The 22,447-nt window shown below is 37.8% G+C and overlaps 1 protein-coding gene across 2 annotated transcripts in view; it reads left to right on the top strand.

Annotated features, from left to right (window-relative positions):
- Positions 1-22,447, top strand: part of ppp2r5eb (protein phosphatase 2, regulatory subunit B', epsilon isoform b) — a 34,957-nt gene that overhangs the window by 4,125 nt on the left and 8,385 nt on the right. The window contains exons 1-2 of one of the 2 annotated variants that reach the window (XM_084092245.1): positions 10,381-10,546; positions 18,028-18,224. In XM_084092245.1, the coding sequence (XP_083948371.1) occupies positions 10,537-10,546; positions 18,028-18,224 (207 nt within the window). In that variant the 5' untranslated portion in view covers positions 10,381-10,536. Of the gene's footprint in view, positions 1-10,380; positions 10,547-17,884; positions 18,225-22,447 lie in introns of those variants that run through there. The other variant, XM_084092246.1, reaches the window with a different exon arrangement.

Raw genomic sequence — 22,447 nt, 5'->3', positions numbered from 1 at the left:
TACAGCCTTACATAAGAATAAGCATACAGCCTTTGCTGTAAATTTAATGTTTTTCTGAGGTCAAATATGAACAGTACTCATCAGAATGCTAGTGTTTTGTTGGCTTTATTAGAATAATATTTATTGTTTGTGTAAATCATTGTGTATTGTTCATCCCTCTGGAGATTGCAGTACTTTTCCTCTCTTTGGCAGTGTCTGTAAGGGCCGTCACACACCAAGCCGACGGTCGGTCGTGAGGCCATTGGTGAGCATCGGTCAGGCAAATTTTCTGGTGTTTTCCACACGTCGGCTCTAGTCAGGCTTACATCGGTGGAAGTTCGGCCAATTGATCATGTTGAATCGGTATCGGTCCAACAGTGAGAGAGATCTCTCTAATTTGGCTTTTCCATTGTGCACAAGATTCCAAGTGGAATTGATGAAAGAGAGCAAAGAAGTCAAGACGGCACACTGTACTAAAAAAAAAATTTACGGTGCCAGCGTTTCTGCAGTACCAGTAGTACCGGGTATTTTCGATACCCACTGATAGATGCTGCTTTTTAAATGCTTTCGTTCCTGTTTGTTTGAGTGCTCTCTGAGGGGCTGTTTACACTACACCATTTTCAACTAATAACGTTAAACTTTGAATGCGTTTTGGCCTTTCGTTTACACGAAAACGGGTTTTGGGTGCCTGAAAACGCAAACTTTTGAAAACGGGTTTCAAAGGGCAAGTTTTTGAAAACAGTCTAGTGTAAACAACAAAAACGCGAATCTCTGAAGACAATGACGTCATGCACATGCGTATTACATGTTCAGTCTATAGTGTTTCATCACCATCTAATTGCCTGGCAGCAGAATACAGCGTTTTTAGTCCGTTTTCGTGGATTCATGTGAATGGGGATCGTTTTGACAATGGTTTTGTCTGTACACGGAAAACTTCTCCATTTTAAGCATATAAGGTTTCTAATTACAACATGTTTTTACAAGCATTAAGCATTGTAGCCAGTCACAATCATATCTAATTAGCGCATGAACGCAATGGCCTATCAGAAGTGCTAGTCAGTAGGGCTAGGTATTGACCCAAATTTCACGATTCGATTTTGAATATCGATACATTTTTGTATATACATCAGATACAGTAGGCTACATGGCAAAATTGTGGGAAAAGAAATCTCTCAACTAATGCTGTAAACTGTACATTGAAGGTTAAAATTAGCCTAACTGATTTGTATACAAACACAAATTACACTCAAGGATGTTTTTTATAATAATAAAGTTATAACACTAACTTTACAATTACATAATCATATTTCTCAAATACTCCAATTAGTATTTTGAAATATAAACATTTAAATGGTGGCTGTTAAAACTTGATGGATTTATTCACACGTGCATTAAATATTGAAGAACAATAAAAAATTATAATGAATGTGTAATGTGGTGCATATATTTATCAAAATGCTCCTTTCTAGATTTCATTTTTCTATCTGACTAAAAGTTTATGGTCACCGAATATGGTTTTTCTGCGGTAAATGTATGTGACATGTGACAATATCTTTACAAACTGTTTTATTGACTGTTTTTCCGCAGTTGAAACATTGATTTAGCCATTACATGTGACATGATACAGATTTAGGTAAGTTGTACTGTATTTGAACATACCTTCAGATGTTCATTCATGTTTATTTTGCGCTGTAACTGGTATTAAAGCGGTGGAGATGATCAGTTCACGTGCACTCTGTGCTGCTGCTTCTCCTGAACTGAGGCGCTACAGCAATCTGTCACGCCACATTAAACCATGCCAAAACGGTAATTAGTTTTTGAATTTCATAATAAAATGGACGTAATGTGAAATCTGAGACTTTGTTTCATAAAGTAACGAAGCACAAAGATTATTGGAATTTGTTGTATGGGAGGCGCACTACAATGTTCCCTTCATTCATCAACTGAAAAAAGGATAGACTAATCGATTCTTGGGATTTAAAGGGGTCATATGATGGTTCTAAAAAGAACATTATTTTGTGTATTTGGTTTAATGCAATGTGTTTACGTGGTTTTAGATTTAAAAAAAGTCATTATTTTACACATACTGTACATTTATTATTGCTCTTCTATGCCCCACCTTTCTGAAACGTGTAGATTTTTACAAAGCTCATCGTTCTGAAAAGCGCGGTGTGCTCTGATTGGCCAGCGATCCAGTACATTGTGATTGGCCCGAATACCTTAAGCGAGGGATGGAAATGTCACGCCCCTTACCATATTTGGAACATCAGCTCCCAAAGCAATAATGACAGGGGATAATGTCAATTCGAGCCCGAATCTGATCCGCAAAATGCAGATGACCAAGCTGATCGATCAACTTTGCTAGCACGACTGGACCAGAACTTATCAGATTGGTAAGGTTTTATTTCATTGGGGACATAATTACTGATTATAATGACTTCTTTTTACGAGTCGCGCCGCGTCGCGCTACTGGGAAAAGAACAGAATGTAAACATAAAACTATGTCTGCATCTGTGATCGTAGAAACGACAAGCAAGGGCTACTTTATACTGCTCAAAGCTCACGTTTGAATAGTTAGTAGCAAATTCTTAAAATATGAAAACATACATGCAGGCTGTGAGTCAGAAACACCAGACTGTACTTGCAAAGAAGGAATTGCCACACTTTTTTGAATCAGCCTTTGTGCACTGCCGGTGCATGTACTCTCCCAGGTTCTGGAAACAGTCCCCCGAAAAATGCGCAGCACACAGTCGAATATTAGTTGTACTGTTCTGGAACAATGTTATAAATAAAGCGTAACCACTGTTTTATAATTGTGTCCTCTTTTGGAAGGCCAAACAAAGTAGTGAAAAAACACAGCATCTTCACGACACGGCGGCGCCGGCGGCAACAATAAAACAGAGAATAAAAGTTATGCTTCCTTTCTCTGCGTATACATTTGGGCGGTGTTATGAAACTCTGCCCCCACACACTGACGTAGATTTGTGGGGGCGTGTTTGAACGAAGCGTTTTAGGACGGTGTGGCTGAGCCTTAACTTCTACAAAGAATATCTCTTTAGGTTTGAGACTGAGCTTTGTAACTCTGCAGATCTTATACATGCACAAACAGCTACATAACACAATAAAGAAAAAGGAAAACAAGAAATCGCATTATATGACCCCTTTAAGAATCGATATCGGTTCGTAAAAATGAGAATCGAGAAATCGATATTTTTTTACCCAGCCCTACAAGACAGTAAGTTAGTCAGAAGAATGCGCAAACCCTAACCCTAACCCCAACATCACTTAAAACGCATTAATTCATTTTTTTTAACCAACATAGTGAAAACACAATGTAAATAAGAGATTCATTGTACAATTAAGGAGTTTTCGCAAGAGTGCAGAATTTAGTGAGCTTGCGCTTTAGAGATTGACAGCCTTAGTGGTTATAAAGGGAAGGGCTTCTCTTGCTTTCTCTTTATTACCCAAATACCCATTCACAATCTGAATACAAATTTAGTTTAAATTTCTGGAATGTCAACTGTATTTAAATGTGCGATTGAATCGGAAACTTGTTCGTGTTGGTTGGTTCTAAGATGGCGTCATGTAATTTTTACGATATTTTATAGTCAAGTCATCTTCATTTATATAGCGCTTTTAACAATGTAGATTGTTCCAAAGTGGCTTTGCAGTAATAATAGGAAATTAAAGTAACAGAGATTGTTTTGGCTTTATAGCAGCTCTAGAATAAAGTTATTGTCGAAGCTAAAGTTAGTTTGATTGATTCACTTCCGTCGCAACGATCATTAGTTATTAACTTGAGGGCCTTAGGAGGCCTTCACAGGGGAGAGACTAGTTGACACTTCAGGACTGCATTGACGTCGCAGCCTGGATCCAGCGGACAGCGGTAAACCTCGGGATAAACAGAGAGACTAATATTAGCGTAGACGCCATTCTTCTTATGATGTAACAAGTACATCAGGATTTATGGGAAGTGTTCCCGGTTCCAGCTGACCTGATCTATGCAGCCTAACATTGAAATATAGAAGTCTATAATGTGTTATGTGTATGCTAGGTCAAAGAGATGTGTTTTGAGTCTAGCTTGGAACTGACAGAGTGTGTCTGCTTATAGCCTACTCTTTTTATACAATTTTTTTTTTTTGTGTGTGTGTGTGTGAAGGAACTCGATGGGTATTTTAGTTTTTTAATACATGAAAGTAATCAAAGACTTTTGTATATGAGACTTTTATTACTCATTCGTGATCAATTCCATGTGTGATGAGGAGTGGAGAAAGCGTAATCGGAGCAGTGAAGGGACCGTTGTACTCGTGTCTCTTTTTGTCCTGAGACATTCATCAATACCTTGTATAGTTACACTTTGTTATAATCAGAGGATTTGCCAGCATGCAGAATTGAATGAATGAATGAGGCATTTAAATAGCGCTTTCATATGTAGCCTACTACTGTACACCCAAAGCGCTTTACAATCATATCAGGGAATCTCTCCTCAACCACCACCAGTGTTCAGCATTCACTTTGATGATGCGATTGCAGCCACAGTACAACGGCGCCAGTGTGCTCACCACACACCAGCTATAGGTGGAGAGGAGAGAGAGTGATCGAGCCAATTCAGTGGATGGGGATGATTAGGAGACCATGATTGATAAGGGCTAATGGAGGGGATTTGACCAGGATACCGGGGTTAAACCACTACTCTTGACGAGAAGTGCCATGGGAATTTTAATGACCACAGAGAGTCAGGACCTCATTTTAACTTCTCATCCGAAGGATGGTGCATGTTACAGTATAGTGTCCACATCACTATACTGGGGCATTAGTGCCCACACAGACCACAGGGTGAGCACCCCCTGCTGGCCTCACTAACACCTCTTCCAGCAGCAACCTAGTTTTCCCAGGAGGTTTCCCATCAGGTACTGACTGGGCTCAACCCTGCTTCGCTTCAGTGGGCAACCAGTCTTGGGCTACAGGGTTAAATGGCTGTGGCAATTCAGCACTGAACAAAAACCCTGGCATTTTGAGCGGTGCATGGATTCTAACTTAAATGCATCTGATTGGCCATTGCGGGCAAGAAATCAACACATATGTCTGTGTTTGGCTACATTGCTGAGCGCTGCAAAAAGATGTTATAAATAGAAACATACAACCTTACTGATAGAGCAAGCAATAATCTCGGACAGCTTGTCTAAGATTATTTCGGAGAGTAAAGTAACCTGTTGAAAAGCACCGCTCACTCGTGGCGCCGCGGCTGTTTCAGCACTTCAGCAGACACACGACCACGCTCATGATAAGAAGCTCGAGCGCCAGGTGTGTTCTCTGCGAGACGCTCTAAACATAATTATCTATGGTTCTAATTATGTACTGCTTCTATTACTGATGGACGCACATAATCTTCAGGAACATTAACATTTCTCTGTTCTTGCTACACTTCGTTCTGCCAGTAAATGCCTCGCTCTTAATAGCTCTGCCGCCGCCATGTTTCCAAAACCTGGCCCCGCCTTGATGCAAGGATTGATCAGCTCAGATTGCGTTTTCAATTCCGCATTGAATTTCGCTACATTCGTTGCGGGGCATTGAATGAAAATGCAATTGCAAGTATCTTCATATTACATTTCAAATTGAATATCGCTACCCCTATGCTGCCATAGAGAAGTTCCTCAAGATTGTATTTTAGGTCCTTTATTTTTCCTTTTATAAATTAATGATCTTAAATCTGAGTCTTTAAGGTATATGAACATCTTCATTTTAAAGTTCAGATAAACTTTTTCTTTAAGCTGATTATGCAGAAATTTTAGTGTTTCGTCAAAATAAAGGGTTCCTGTAGGATAAAATGTCTTTTCAGTTACAAGAAATTGTCCAGTTGGGGTTTGGATAATGAATGTTTCTGAGGCCATTCTTTTTACTTCTAGAGGGAGATTAAGTAAGGATGAAGACAGGGATATTGTAATAGAATCAAAGAATGTTGTAAATTATTTGGGATGTCTTATTGATAATAAATTAACAGGTGAATTTATGGCTAGAAATGTTTTTATGAAAATATGTAGTAGAATAAAAAATTTAGCGAGACAAGCTGATTTATTGTATTTTCATACCTTAAAGATGTTGACAGGTGCTTTGATACAGCCGCATTTTGATTATGCAGCTTTTTTTGCTATAGTAGCTGTTCCATGATTATAAAAGATAAATTGCAGAAGGCTCAAAGTAAATGAGTTGGAATATTATTAAAAGTTCATATTTGTGTAGTGAATGTTTTAAAGGGTTAGGCACGTTGTCTAGTCATGGCCTTAAGATTTTCTGCTCACCAAGACTGCATTTATTTGATGAAAAGTAGAGTAAAACAGTAATATTGTGAAATATCATTATAATTAAAAAAATTATGTTTTTCTATTTTAATATATTTTAAAATGTACTTTATTCCTGTAATGGCAAAGCTGAATTTTCAGCATCATTACTCCAGTCTTCAGTGTCACATGATCCTTCAGAAATCTTTCTAATATGCTGATTTGGTGCTCAAGAAACATTTCTTATCAGTTTTGAAAACAGTTGTGCTGCTTAATATTTTGGTGGAAATCGTGATAATTTTTTTTCCATGAAGAATTTACAAAACGATAGCATTATTTGAAATATTACCAATTTAATGTTTCCTTGCTGAATGAAAGTTAATTAAGTTATAAATAAAGTTATAATAAAGTAAAAAATGACTGTCCTTTAACTTTTAAATGGTATTGTGTTTGGCAAATTAGTATAGTACATGCTGCACACTGCAGAAGTAGTAAGTGCAGTGTGATTTATTTGAACTGACTTTGTTAAACTTTTCAGGAAGATTGTAAAATGTCAGATAGTAGAGTTGTACATCTCGACTTGTCTGTGCTTGTTTAGGGTGAATACTCGTACTGTTTACAAGTGCAGATCTGACATTCTTTCCAAAATCCACTAGTGAATAATATGCAAATACTGTTGATTTCACTGTAATATTGATATGTTTCTGTTGAATCACCCTCCGTTTCTGGAGGAGACAACGAGACCTGCACGGTAAAACAAAGAGATGCAGAGTCATATCAAATGTTTTGTCCCCCAAAGCTTGCCTGAGAATTGTGGTGCTGTTGCTGGCAGTCTCAGAATTATACAAAGAGATACGTATACAAAGATACGTGCAGAAATCTGTCTGTTTCACAGAGAGCACAAGTGATCAGAGCTGAAGCTGGAGCTTACAGGTTTATTCAGTTGGCCAAGCTTGTTTTTGTGGAGTGTGTGTAATGGAGTGAAACGTGGGTGTGTGTGCAGTCATGTGCCTTACATTTGTCCATTGCTCTGACTTGCTTTTTCCTCTGCTTCCTTTAGAGTTAAACAAGCATCTAAACTACGACTGTTAAAGAAAAGTTTTTCATTTTGTTTATGTCAATGTGGTGTGTTTAATATGCTTTAAGACAAACCATGTGCAAATTCATCAGTCAACACCATTGCTAGTGCTGAATATTTTCTCCTTAACTACAGTGAACCAAAAAGAGTTTCAAAAACGTGGTTTGAAACCGTATCTGTTTCCTACCGTCACAAACATGTAACCAATCCCGTCAACGTGAGTGTTATAACCCGGCTTCCCTCCACTGACGTTCTATGATGTTCAAAGCGTTTGTAAGGATGTTGACTGTTAGAAGGCTGCTGTCTGACTCTGAGATGCGAACGGGAACATGGTTTGTGTAACATTAGCAACACATTATTAGCTGTTTGATAACGTAGTCAAGCTAAAGGCTAATCACATCAATTATCACTGTGTCCAACGTTGTAGAGAGCGATACATAAAACACATTACCATTCTGATACAGTGACTTTTAGACGAGCCTGTCTAATTCGCTCTTCCTCTTCTTCTTCTGAATCAGTTTCTGGTTCAAACATAAGTAATATAAATATATATATAAGTAATCATTAAAAGCACTGCTTTGAGTCAGTTTTGTACGTACAATATGATGTTTGTCATGACTTGTAAAACAGTAGTTACATTTAATTATCAAATTAAAAATCGTGATTGTGCAGCCCTCTCAGAACTGCAATGTAGCTCGTTTTCACTGCTGCAAACGTGGTTTGTTTAAAGAGACTGACTTATTTGACCAAATAACCTTTGAGTCCATATCAGTGGGTCCAGTGGTCAAACAGGTTGATTTAGTATTTGTAGAGTGCGTCTGAGTGGCTGTTGCCGAGGTAACCGCCCTCCCACAGAGGCCTACTCTGTTTACCTCTCGTCATAAATGAATGCAAAATACAATCGTTCTCTTGCCAGACTGTCACTACATTGCCTGTAGATAACACTTTTGATGCGTTATTTAAGTTATTGGCTTCAGATAAATCTATTCATTTGTGGTAGAAGGAGTGACTAAAAGCATTTCCAATGACCTTTGCCCCCTGCAGAATGCTCAGTAAGGATTATGGGAAGGGATCAAAGCATCTCACTCACTCCAGGGGTCACTCCTTCAAAGGTCACAGAGATGGTGTGTGTCGTGAGTTATGTGATGGGCTAATGCAGTAATGCTTTAGTAAAGATGAGGTTCATGGTAGCCTAGCAACAGTCATGTGCATGAGGACAACAATAATCAATCATGAAATATAATAATCTGGCTATGAGATTGCAAGGTAGCCAAAATATGTATCTTTACATAATGTTTTGTTGCTGTACATTGGCAGTTGATGTGTATTTGTTAAATAATGTGTTATTAATAATGTTTAATGCATATTGAAAAAAGTTGACTAGACAGGGTACAGAGCTGTTACAGAGATCCAAGTCCATATAGAAAGTAGTAGGGCTGCCCCCTAATAGTTGACTGAACGTTAGTCGACGAGAAGATGCTTGGTCGACTAAATTTTAATTAGTCGGTTAGTCGCTGAAAAAAACTTCACATGAATTGGCGAAGTCACACAGTGACAGATGGTGAACATATCTGGTCCACGCGGCAAGATGTCGAGCAGAAAATCCAAAGTGTGGGAACATTTCGACAGGGTAAAGAATGACCACAAAAAGATGTGTGACCTCAAACATGACTTATTATACACGTTAGAAGTCTAACGTTAGCTAATAACCACTTTTCATGGTCATTACCAATATTAGGCGCAAGTGTTTTTGCGGATTGTGGAAGTTAAATCAGTACCACGCTTACCGCACAACACGTTTAACTTGATTTAACTTTGTTAAACTTTTAACTTCCACATCTGTGCCATCACCACACATTTTCGCAAAGGCTGGCATCATTGTGAGCAAGACACGGAGCTCACTTCTCCTCGACAACGTTGACAAACTCGTGTTCCTTTCTCATAATATGCAAAGATTAAAATCAGAGTAAAACAATTGAGAGGGTTAGTCAGGTAGGCTGTTGCCTAATTGTCCATATTGTTTTAGTGTTTCAGTTTGTTGCTTTATTTTATATTTATTCGTTTTTTTTATAATGTGTATATATATATATTTTGTTTGTGTTCTGACCTCTGAAAAACTGAGTTTTCATTCAGTGTTAAAAGGCTATACTTGTCCGTCGGGGGCAGCCCTAAGTGCCACTCACAATCCGTAAGTAGAGAGGGAACATACATCAGTAAGTGTTGAAGGATGCAAATCTAGGGCTGTTCATTTGCAGAATATCAAGTTGATCTCTAAAACATTTCAGTATTAAATCTCCCCAACCTCAAGTGTTACTGTGTGACTCAAAAAAGGTGAACATTTCATAGACCTGTTCATAGGCTGCAGTCACTGGTCTTTTTGGGCTAATTTTATGCCAGCCATGCAGACTATTAAACGTTTGGTGTTCTGTGATGTATTCTACATTGGGCTGCTGATTTGTTATCAGGATAATGTTTAGCTGGCTGACGTAGATGAGGGTTTGTCAAATTTGCAAAAATGAGTCTTGAAAGTCTGAGGAAGAATGCGTTGACTACTACATTCTGATGTTTTGCATAGTTATTTATGGACATTATAGCCATATAATTTTCCACTTTTTTTGTAAAGAGAATTTGTAGCGAGTATAAAAATGCATTGCTAAAAATGTAGCCATGCTGATGTGTCAGTGATTAAAAGGAATGAGTCACCCAAAAATTAATATTCTGTCATCATTTACTCACCCTCATGTCATTCTAAACCTGTACTTATTTATTTCTTCTGCGGGACACAATATATATTTTTTTAAAGAATGCAGGTGGTAACCAAACCAAAATGACATGAGGGTGAGTAAATGATGACAACATTTACGTTTTTGTGTAAACTGTTCTTTTAAGAAATGAACAATGAAAACAATCATGAAGGGGGAAAGAACAAAAGCAAGTCAGACAGCAGCAGATCATGTAAAATGGCATGTCGTTTGGATAAAGCTATCAAACAGTAGATGGCACTGTCATCACTTTGCTTTCCTAAAGAGATTTGCAGCTTTTAAAGGCATTGAGTGATGTGGTGTGTCGCACTTAGTGTTTAGTCCACTCACTTCCTCTTATCTGTCAACACTGGACCTTTAGAAAAGAACTGAGGACTTTACCTATTAGTTTCAACACTTGTTGATTCTTTCTTGAGTCTATGTTGACTAGTCACAGATCATGATCACAGGTCGGTAAGATTTTAAAGTCTATGCTCACCAAGTCTTATGATCACCACTATCAGTAATAGTGTTTAAAAATGATTACAATTCAAAATAACTTTTCTATTGTAATATATTTTGAAGTTTAATTTATTCTTGTGATGGCAAAGCTGAATTTTCAGCATCATTACTCCAGTCTTCAGTGACACATGATCCTTCAGAAATCATTCTAATATGCTGATTTGGTGATCAAGAAACATTTCTTTTTATTATCAATGTTGATAACAATGGAACCTGTGAAACTTTTTTTGAGGATTCTTTGATGAATATAGTTCAAAGGAACAGCTTTAATTTGAAATGGAATATATTGGGACGCCCTCCTGCGTCGAGTATGAATGAAACAAATTACATGTGAGAGTTTAGCGCTCCATAATGCTCACATTGCCCTATTTTGGCTTCTCTCTAAAGATGTTTGGAATAAACGTACAATATATATATATTTACACGGCAGCTGCACGCTGTGTGTGACTGATTGTGTTTTATTACATGTGTTTTTATTGTATTTATATTATATTTGTGTTTTTGTAATAGATTTTTTGCCATGAAGATAGCTCTGATTGCTGACATGGCATTAAATAAAAAAAGATGAGATTTATTACATGTGCAACCAGCATGAATGTGCAATACTGACACCTACTGTACGTTGGGATGTCAACCAGATACTAGCGATGGAGAATTTATGTGCCATTTTATCATACTGTACGTGTACTATTCATTTGAAATATTACGGTTATCGCCGATACCGGTATATTGTGACACCCCTAATTAAAACAATAACTTTATTTCATTTTTAAAATATCAGTTATCATCAATACCAGTATATTGTGACACTACTAGTCTTTACTATTACTTTTGATCAATTTCATGCATCCTTGCTTAATAAAAGTATTAATTAAAAAAAAAAAAGTATGACCCCAAACTTTTGGGTGGTTCTGTACAAACTGCCTGAGACTCAAACCAACAAACCAAATGTTGTCCGGTGAACATAAACTATAAGTGAGTGGGATGTGACAACACAAGCAGCATCAATAGAGATATGCAAGCTTTTGTTTCTCAGCTGCATGGGACACTTTCTCCAGCTGGCCGTCAAACTGCTGATGCTGCGCGACATGTCATTTTACATGAGGTAAACAGTGCTTCGCCAACAAGTTGACTACTTTTCTCCATGACTAGTTTAGTAAAAATGAGAAATAAGATCTTGAAAAATATACTTCATAGGAAGTAGATGTTTTTTAATTCTAAACTGTCATTTGCAGTTATAGAGTCTCAGTCTGTGTGGTCTGTTTCTTGTGTTATTGAGCCACGTGTTCTGGCTGCCATAGATACATTTCCAGCCCAACGAGTTGTCCAACAGCGAGGCCTGTAAAGTGTAACACACGCAGACAAGTCATCATGGTCTGCGCTGTGCCTCTGACCTTGTGGGCTTGAGTTTAAAACGAGGAAGGCAGAAAATAGAACGTTAGACACAGTCCGTGTTTCCGTGGGCTCAGCTCCGACACCTGATCTCATGGGTTCCTCTGTGGAGCTCTAGCTCTGTGCACTGTACACATAACACACACACGAGGCTTGCAAACAGTCACCTGTGATTTTACTTTTTTAAATCCTTTCCTTGGAGCGAACGACGTCTGAGTGAGTGATGGAGAAGCGAGGGTGGCCATGGTGTATTTTTGTCATTCTGTTGATGTCTGTCGTTAAGCATGTTGTTTGGTGTTTTGAGGGCTGAATGTACTCTATGTGATTAGAACCAGCTATCCAGGAGTGTCACTTCAGCTTGCTCAATCTGCAGCTATACTGTAAAAATCTGTGTTGTAGCTGTGTTGCTATAGCGTTGCCCTGTCTGACTGCACTCAAAAATGAAAATACTGCCCATTTCATAAACGAATCACTCTGGTGTATAGTCCTTCTATTTGGAAAAATAATTTGGGATTTAGTTTACTCAATTATTTACCCGATAAGACCATACTTCTTTCGATATCCTTGTGCTTTGCGTGTTTGTGCATTATAATCATAAATGGCGCCAACCAATATTGGTTATTGGTCAATAATAGCAATTATATTTATTAATTGTATTTTTTTTTACTTAAATCTGTTCATTTCTTATATTGGCCGATATTGCATATTTAATTGTGTTTTCATTGTTAATTTTCTCTATTTGTCAATTTAGTTTTTACCTTATTACATTTGCCTTCAGCTAATGCTCATTTAAAGTTCTTTTTAAAAACACTAATAATTTAAAATTGGCAAACCTTAAAATGAATATCCATTTTTCAAACTGTAATACTATAATGTTGTAATGCCTAAATTCAGTTGTAACATTTTATAACAATTGAATTTCATTTAGATGATACAATTTATACTTATTATCTGCCATTTATCTATTATCAGCCTTAACTGAAAATGTTCAGCTTTTTGTAATGGCCAAAACGTTAAAATCTGTGCATCACTACAACCAAGTTAACATTTTTGTAACTGCAGACTTGCTGTTTCATGCCCATGTGAAAAATACCCTTTAGATTCAGGGAACTGTGTTTGTGTGTGTGTGTGCGTGCGCACGTTTGCATTAAATACATACAGTACATTTCCTTCTCAGTCTCTGGCTCTGTAAAAGTCACCTGTCGGAACAACTCACGCACACACTCTCTTGCACATGCATTACTTCTGTGTAAGTAACTAGACACACAACTTTGTAACCAGCACACTCACTCTCTCTCTCTCTGTCTCTCTCTCTCTCTCTCTCTCTGTGCATTTTAAAACAAACAAACAGTCTCTCTAATGTAATCCAAGACCACCATTCCATCGAAGTGGGGGTTTTCCCCACCCAGGTTTTTAAAGTGTGTGTGTGTGTGTGTGTGTGTGTGTGTTGTACAGCAGCACGAGGCGTCACCTTATATGAATGTGTCCCTGCATCTTGGAGATCTGTTTCTCTTTAATGTCTCAGAAGACTTCACTGCACACCTTCTGTTTAGTTTATTACGCTTCAGACCTTTTACTAAAGCGTATCTTTAATATCTCAAAACCTTTTGCTTTGTGGACTGACAGACTGTTAAACGAACAGGCAATCAATCTGGACACACATGGAAAATAACTGCAAGTGATTGAATCACCTGAGCCAAAATGACTGTCATTGTGAGAGTGTCTAAATTAAGCAGTGGTGCAGATGTCTTTCCTCTAGATGTGAGACAGAAAACGGCTCATCTGAATATTCTCTGCTTTTCTTGACTTCTGCACTTCTGGTTGTTCAGGTTTAAATGCAACATTCTGTGGACCCGGTGTTGTTTTTCATAGAGCAAGTTGATCTGTCAAATTTCTGTATATCTGTGTTGGTTCTGTATTTTCATTTAAAGTTGTGCGGTCTTGCACGTCATTTGTAGAAGCCATTTGCTTTTTGTATGGTAAAGATCTCATGATGTCAAAATTGGAGTTTTGTGGCTATTATTCCATGACTAGATTGAGAATTGAGACTGCTTCCTACATGCTGCACAATTATACCTGTATACAATGTGAAACAGAAGGCATTATGCAACAATAGATATTTAAAACAATTGTAAGGCACATGATCTTAATTACATTGCATGTTTAACTCAGTGATTGGTGTCCAGCTATCATCTTTTGAACCTTTAATCCAAGTTTGTATGAAATATCACATCTCTTAGCTTTTCAAATAGCGGACCGTGGTCCGGTTCCATACCCTGGCTTGGTTTATATATATATATATACTATATATAATAATATATACTATATACTATATATATATATATATATATATATATATATATATATATATATATAACTATATATATTGGAAGTATATATAACTATTAGTGCTTTTAGTCGATTAAAAAACTTTTTTTGTACAGTGGCTAAATCTGCAGGATAACGTATCATGAGGTGGGTGAACATGTTGGTGGTTTTGCCCCCTTTCGCGCTCACTGTTGATCAGAAAAAGTCCTTTTTCATTTTCGCGGAATCCAAAAAAATTTCTGTATTTTATCACGATTGACCGCCCTTACATTAAAGTTTTTAATGTATTTTTATGTTGTAATACTTTCAAATTTAATGTCCAAAATGATGTAGAAACAACATGCAGTAGGCTATATTTTAAATATTTGTTTATTGGCATCTTTTTACTAAGCACTATGAATGAAGGCCAGTATCACTGATACCAATACTGATGTCTCTATTACAAGTAGTTTTTCTTTCTCAATTTTAGCCATTAATTATAGCCATTCAACATTACAGTATAATTGAAAGCTATCGATTTGAACATTTATTGGATTTTAAAAAAGTAACAACATTTAATTTAAGAGAACTTAAAACAATCTTCACATACTGTAAGCCCATTGTAATAAATGTCACATTTAGCTGTGCCTTTAATATATCAGGGCTCAATGCTAAGTTTTTATTATTTTCAGGCGGTACGTTTAAAATTTTTACCTACCCAGCTAAAATGCAGTTTTTTACCCATGTAACAGTGCTTTAAGATTAAGGAGGTCTAACTGGAAATATACAGAAATTGAATAAAGTTATCAAACACTTCACAGTCTTCATTGCATAAATTATAAATTAAATATAGATTCATCCTTATTAAAGCTACAAAAGTTATTCAGTCAAGAGCAGTGAGTGATTTTCTCAGATTTTTTTGTTATTTTATTAACACTTATCACAGACAGCTGCAGGTTTATTAGGCTGCTGTCACTTTGACATGACGCGGATCTGACACACACAATTCTTTGCGTTCATTTAACTATTTTTAACTCATTTAAGGCTGTGCTTACAAGGATACTCAACAAAACTGGAATTTGCATCATTTTGTGTGTTTTTGTCCATTCAAGTACGCAAGAGAACTCAATGTTCTATAGGAAGTAGTGTTGCACGGTGTATCGATACTTCAAAAGTATCGCGATACTCGGAAATGAAAAACGTCACGATACCTAAATTTATCAGTATCGATACTAAAAAAAACAAAAAAATAAAATAAAAAAAAAACGCCTCCCTATAGACGTCTGCCGCTTGTCCACCAGCATCCGATAAATTTTTGTTCCGACGCGACGCTTGTGACGTTTGTGACGTTTTCGCTGCTTGGGTGCGGGGTTTGTGGGCTGGAATAAATATGAAACCATAGCAACGACCATACAAAAATTCTCGCCGCCGAGTTTCCATTGGCTGCTGCCCCGCGTTTTGACGCTCTCATTTGCATAAAGTATCCACCGAGATACTTTTTTGAAGCGCCGCTGTTGACCAAATCGACGCGACGCGACCCATCATGCTTTGCGGGTGCGTTTTTGCTGCCTGACGTAGTTCCATAGGAAATGAATGGGCTTTGGCGTCGCGTCAGAAATCGAGACGCTGGTGGACAAGCGGCTTGACGCACGCAGCAAAGAACCTGCCGCTGTCAGTGTCATGTGACAAAACACTACAGCGAGATGGCTGCATGTGCGAGCACAAGTGGCCCACGACTCGTAGAAAAAGATGACGCGAGGAGTGACATATGGAAGTACGTTGCCTACCTTGCTCTGTTGCGCGGTGCACTGATACTTAAAAAGTAAATCGGAAATTAAAAACGTCACGATTCCTTAATTTATTAGTATCGATACTTCTAAGAATGACCGCGTTCAAGATTTGTAAAGCCGCTTGTCCACCAGCGTCCGATCAATTTTTGTTCCGACGCGACGCCTGTGACGTTTTCGCTGCTTGGGGCCGGGGGTTTGTGTGTACTTTAAATGTGAAACCATAGCAACGGCCATACACAAACTCTCGCCGCCGAGTTTCCATTGGCTGCTGCCCCGCGTTTTGACGCTCTCATTTTCATAAAGTATCCACCGAGATACTTTTTTGCAGCGCTGCTGTTGACCAAATCGACGCGACGCGACCCATCATGCTTTGCGGGGGCGTTTTTGCTGCCTGACGTAGTTCCATAGGAAATGAATGGGCTTTGGCGTCGCGTCAGAAATCTCGACGCTGGTGGACAAGCGGCTTAAGGCCGGTGACACACTGGCTGCGTGTCGTGTCCGTTTTTATTTCGGCTCCCATGTTAACTGCCTGCGTGACACACGCGTCTGGGCGCAGCTCGAGACGCGCGGACAAACGTGTGCATGCTAGAAATAGAACCGACGCCTATTTTTCACGCGACACGCAAGCGTGTTGGAAGCGTTTCCAGGCAAAATATGTCATTTGTCATGTCATGTCATTTTGACACGAATACATATTAATAAATGACATTTTGATGTTTGAAAGTTTTGACATAAATATAAATGTAATTTAAAAAAAATATGATCGATTTTCAAATATTGCACCTCTCAATACAGAACGAATTATTCTGTAGCCTATTTTGCCGTCAACACTGCCGACGTTGTCTTTGCTGCTATTTATGTTTAACATGAAGTATAGGCCTTCCACAACTCTCTCTCCCACGTCAAATATATCACCAATGAGGCTTATCATATGTTACCAATATTAAACATTGTTTAATATAATCGCTGTTCATATTTTTATTCAAAGTTCAGAATCAAGATAAAGCTCTTATGTTTCTTATGATAAATGAGATAATGCTGCTAAATTTATCATTTTTTTTACCTTGAATGTCATTCCTCTAATGTATTTTTTTATATTTTGATATTTCATATTTTGTTCAAATGTTTAATATATCTGCTGTTCATATGTTCATTTATTAGTGTGTTATATGATTAGAATGTTGTCCCGGTTTTAAAATAAAGCACAGCAATGATATTTGAGAGTGTTTCTCCCTTTTCAGGAAAAGTATCGAAAAAGTATCGAAATCGCAATACTTGACTTGGTATCGGTATCGAAACAATAATTTTGGTATCGTGACAACACTAATAGGAAGTACATCACCTCAGTGAGGGAAACTGCTCATCCAACAATTTCATGGGGTGTTTTTATTGTCATTGCTAAATGATGGTGATGGTTCAAATGCTATCTGTCAGGTGGTACTGACCCAACTAACCCAACCAAACTAGTGGGTCCAATTCTCAAACCACAGCACTGAAGTGCTTCTAAATCAGCGTTCTGCCATCATGTGTGCGGTTATGTCAGCAAATTGGTTTTGAACTCTGGGAAGTTTAGGCTTCTCGCCCTTCCTTTTCTGCTCACTGATTAGTTTACATATCTGAGTCCTTTTCAGTTCTTGGATAATGGAAAAACTGCCTATTGTGACGTCTGATGACTGACCTGGTGTAATCCTCACATCCTCAAATCTTTTCCTCTATTCATTAAATAGAAATGGGATCTTTTGTCTTGTCTGGCATGTGTTTAATAAGTTTGCACACTAAAACGATTCCCCTTATTAGCTTTTCTCTCAGGCATTATCCGAGTCAGGTGGTGTTTGTATGGAAGTACACCCTGAACCTTTTATCGTGAAGAGAAGTTTCAGCAGGGCATTTTTGAACCTTTTTTTCATGTTTCTCATGTGTGTGTGTTTGTTTGCGCGCAGACGTCTCTGCTCAGGAGCAGCCGGAGTTGTTCCTGAAGAAACTTCAGCAGTGTTGTGCTGTCTTTGATTTCATGGACACTCTCTCAGACCTGAAGATGAAAGAATACAAGCGCTCAACCCTCAATGAGCTCGTCGATTATGTCACAGTCAGCCGAGGATACCTCACAGAACAGGCCTACCCAGAGGTCGTCAAAATGGTGAGTGAAAAAGTCACCTGAACATGCATCATCTATCTGTGGACAGGATTCATACATTTACCTAAATGTTATAATCTGACTTTGGATTTCAATAATCAGTCAGAAAGTCAGACTTTTGACAATGGACATGAAATCTGGTCAGCTGAAACTTATTCTGGCTGCTCATTTAGGAATGAGCCGTCTGGTTTGCACTTGTTTATGTACAGGAACACTACCTCTCAAAAGTTTGGGGTCGTTAAGATTTTTTTGAAAGATGATTTTAAAGATGCCTTTGTGCTCACTGCATTGATTTGATCAAAATTACTGTTAAAATATTTAAAATAACTTTAACAATTTATTTTGATATTCTGTTATAAAAATTCTAAAATGTAATTTATTCCTGTGAGGGCAAAGCTGAATTTGTCTTCAGTGTCACATGATCCTTCTAATATGCTGATTTGGTGATCAATAAACATTTCTTATTATTATTATCAATGTTGAAAACTGTTGCACTGCTGAACAACATTTATTTAAAATAGACATTTTTGTAATATTTTAAATGTCTTTTTGGCATTTTTAATCCATTTAATGCATACTTGCTGAATAATAGTATTAATTTCTTTGAAAAAAATCTTACTGACCCCAAAATTTTGAATGGTAGTGTAGCCTAAATCTGAAGTCAGTGATACCACAATAATAGACTAGCGTGCAGCAGAATTTGTTCATAAGACATGAAATTTCTCAGAATTTTTCATCTGTTCAGAAGCTGTAAATTAGAATTATTTTTAAGACATTATACTTCATTATAACTTTTAATTTATAGTTGACTGATAAAATATATATAACACAGACAAATACAGGCACACACTCACACCAGGTTGACTAATACATCACAAACCTGTGCACACTGATTCCCAGAAGTTGCACAAAGCCAATTTGATTGGAGCTGTGAGATTTGAAGAAACCTTGTCTTTTTGTGTGAAATATGCATCAGACAGTCATTGAATGGTCTGTAATATTTGATTAAGAAGTTTTAATCAAATTAAAAGGTACCTATTATGCCCCTTTTCACAAGATGTAAAATAAGTCTCTGATGTCCCCAGAGTGTGTATGTGAAGTTTTAGCTCAAAATACCCAACAGATCATTTTTTTCAGCATGTTTAAATTGTCACTTTGTGGTGCTCAGAAAACCGTTTTAGTGTGTATCCCTTTAAATGCAAATGAGCTGCTGCTGCTGCCGGCCCAGAGGGCGGAGCCTCATGAGCTCGCACTCAGTGTCAGGACAATCTCATCTGATAATATCTGAACAGAAACTCTCAGTAGCGGTGTTCATTTCGCTCCAGAGTCGGACAATAATGCCCACAGAGCCAGAGAATATATACTGTATAGATATAGAACGGGTATAGTCTAGTTTATTTACCGTTATAACTTATTTTTCATCTTGCTTTTATCCACTATTAGTACAAGCCTGTTGTAGTGGACTGTGTCCGAATGATGGGCAAAAATATACTGATGAGTTCAATGAAGTTTATTGTACATCACACAAAAGATGAAGCGTTAGTTTTACTCCAGAAAATCACTGTAAGAGCTGAATAAACACAGTATAAGAAGTGCGCATTAAAATCTTATCCATAAACAATCTCTCTCTCCTTTTCATTATCGTCAACATACATGGCGAAGTACACAAAACACTCGTTACAACTAGGGATGCTCATTTCGATTAATTTTCCCGACCGACAACCGCCGCTCGTTAATCGATTATTAACCGTTAACTGATAAGATTATAATATTGAATTGACAGCCGATCTCACCAATCATAATCCGCCATTTAAAGCAGTCAGGAGAGATAACGTTAGCTAGCAGATTAACATGGGAGGATTTGAACTTGAAAAACGGAATGTAAGTTACTGACGCCTTTCCGCGGTTTAAAACAACATTCCTTCTTATGTTCATTCATGTTTATTTGATGCTATAGAAGGAAGAGATGATCGGTTCACGTGCAGCTTTAACGGATGCTCTACAGCGATCTGTCAGACACATTTAAGAGCCACAAAACGGTATGTACTGTAGCCTATTGTATCGTTTAAATTTATTTTAAAAAATGACCAAATTTGAAAGGTGAGACTTTGTTTCATATGCTTAATATCAGAAGTAACCGAAAAGTAACCTGGTCTGTTCTGTCTGTCAGCGTGTTGTCAGTCTCCTCTCTGCTCCGCGATGTATTTTTCACTGCGTGAGAAAATGGTGTACGTGAGAGCAGCGTAGCTTGTCGGACATAGCGACAGTAACTAAGGGGGGCGGGTCTTTGCGAAGGGTCAATTGCATTACATACAAATAAAATGGACGCGTATCTGTGACCCTTTAAAAAAAAAAAAAGTTTTTATCAAAGGTTTTATTTTAACGTGCAAAGTGCAAACAGCAGCATACAGAACAGATCAACAACAGAACCTGGATTCAGTTTAAATGTTCACGCACCTGCAGCATTTCTGACAGTGAGAGAAAAACAGAATAAAATAATCCAAATAAAAAACAAAATAGGCCTACACTAAATATATTTTTTAAACTTAAATAATTAACAAATTAAGATGACAAAAAGAAAACACTGAATCCGTTTGAACAAAGCTTTCGAAAAAAAGGCAATTTTTTTCCGTTTGACTAAGATTTTTCGTTAAATAAAAATAGAAGCCCTACCTTAACACCTTGTCTAATTTTTATTTAAAAAAAGCAACATCAACGTGATGTGGGGTCAGTCTGGAGCGCAGCCTGTTGACAGTTAGACCCGCGGCAGAAAACACCCTCTCCGATGGGACGGATGTCCCGGGAATACACAGGTCTCGAGACGTGTGTGGTTGCGCGTGTCGACCATAGACTGTAAAAAAGGTGTCGACGCGCTCCGTGAGTTAATAAATATAAGCTATAAAGTATTTTATTTTTAAACCATGCAGCAAACTGAAAAAAAAAGAAGATAAAAAAAAACGTTTTAAACCGTTTAACTGATAGTATTAATCGGTCAAAATTTTTACTTTCGGTTAACGGTTAAACGGTCAATATGAGCATCCCTAGTTACAACTAACAGTAAACAAATATATACACCTTTTCAGTGGGCGCTTAATAAACTGGTAAACTTTATATCCGTAAAACGACTCGATGAGCTGTCATAAAGTGCGCGCTCTCACTTTCATTACTGCCGTGATCAGTAACGTTAGGCCTATCGCTCCGGAGACTATAAGTTGGGTCACGAACAGCGGGTACTGATCCATCCTCGAGTAACAACGAGAGTAAATGAAGACTGCTATGTTCATTCTTACATCCAACAACAAAACACCTCAATCACTTTAGGAGATATTCTTGTCTACAGCTATCCTGGAAATGCAGAGTTCTCGCGAGAGCACAATTTGAATTTGCTCAGCGAGTTACTCTGGCATTCAGTAATGATGCTCATTAACTATGCCCTTGTAGCCGAGCTGCACCAATCACATCGGTGTATCCGATATGGGCGGGCCAGAGGCGAGCTAAACAGATGACAACAGCGCTAGTGACTGCGCAATCAGGACAGTGATTGGTCGTATTGTTATCCAATTGCGTGCAGTGAGATTTTCAAATTCTGGTGTCGAAACAATGGCGGACTGTGTTTAGCTCACTCGGGGCGGGTCTACGCTAAAACTTCCGTGTCCGTCAACAGTGGGACATCGTGGTAGGGCTTGTGCAAATCTACGTCACATATTGCCCCGAATCTGAAAACGGCTTGTTCTGAAACAGTGCTTATGATTTATGGGGATTTTTAAAAAAAAGCACCGGGTGGATTTTTATCACTATAGGGTGGTTGTGTACACACACTGCCAACACACATTTATGTTCTAATGCCATGTAAATGTGAATTTTGCGTAATAGGTAAAAAAAAACCTTTAAAGGTGCAGTTTGTAATTTTTTAGCGGCAGTGATGAGTGAGGTTGCGAATTGCAATCAACAGAAGTTACGGTCGTCGTCTGAGACAGCAGAGAGTAGCCAGTTAAGCAGTGATGTTTTTACAAAGATAAATTAAGAAATTAGGTTTACTTACAGTAATTATTCAGTAAAACGATATGTTATTGTGAATATTATTGTTACTTGTTCATCATTGTGTCAGTGTTTTATTCACTGACTTTAGCTAGCTACTTTACTTTACTTTACTTTGCACAAAGAACAACATGGTGACGAAACACGTTTGTACTTTCAGGGCTACTGTAGAAACATGTCGGCACAAA

The sequence above is a fragment of the Abramis brama genome, assembly GCF_963993115.1.
Source record: "Abramis brama genome assembly, chromosome: 19".
Taxonomy (NCBI): Eukaryota; Metazoa; Chordata; class Actinopteri; order Cypriniformes; family Leuciscidae; genus Abramis; species Abramis brama.
This window is presented reverse-complemented; position numbering and strand designations above follow the sequence as displayed.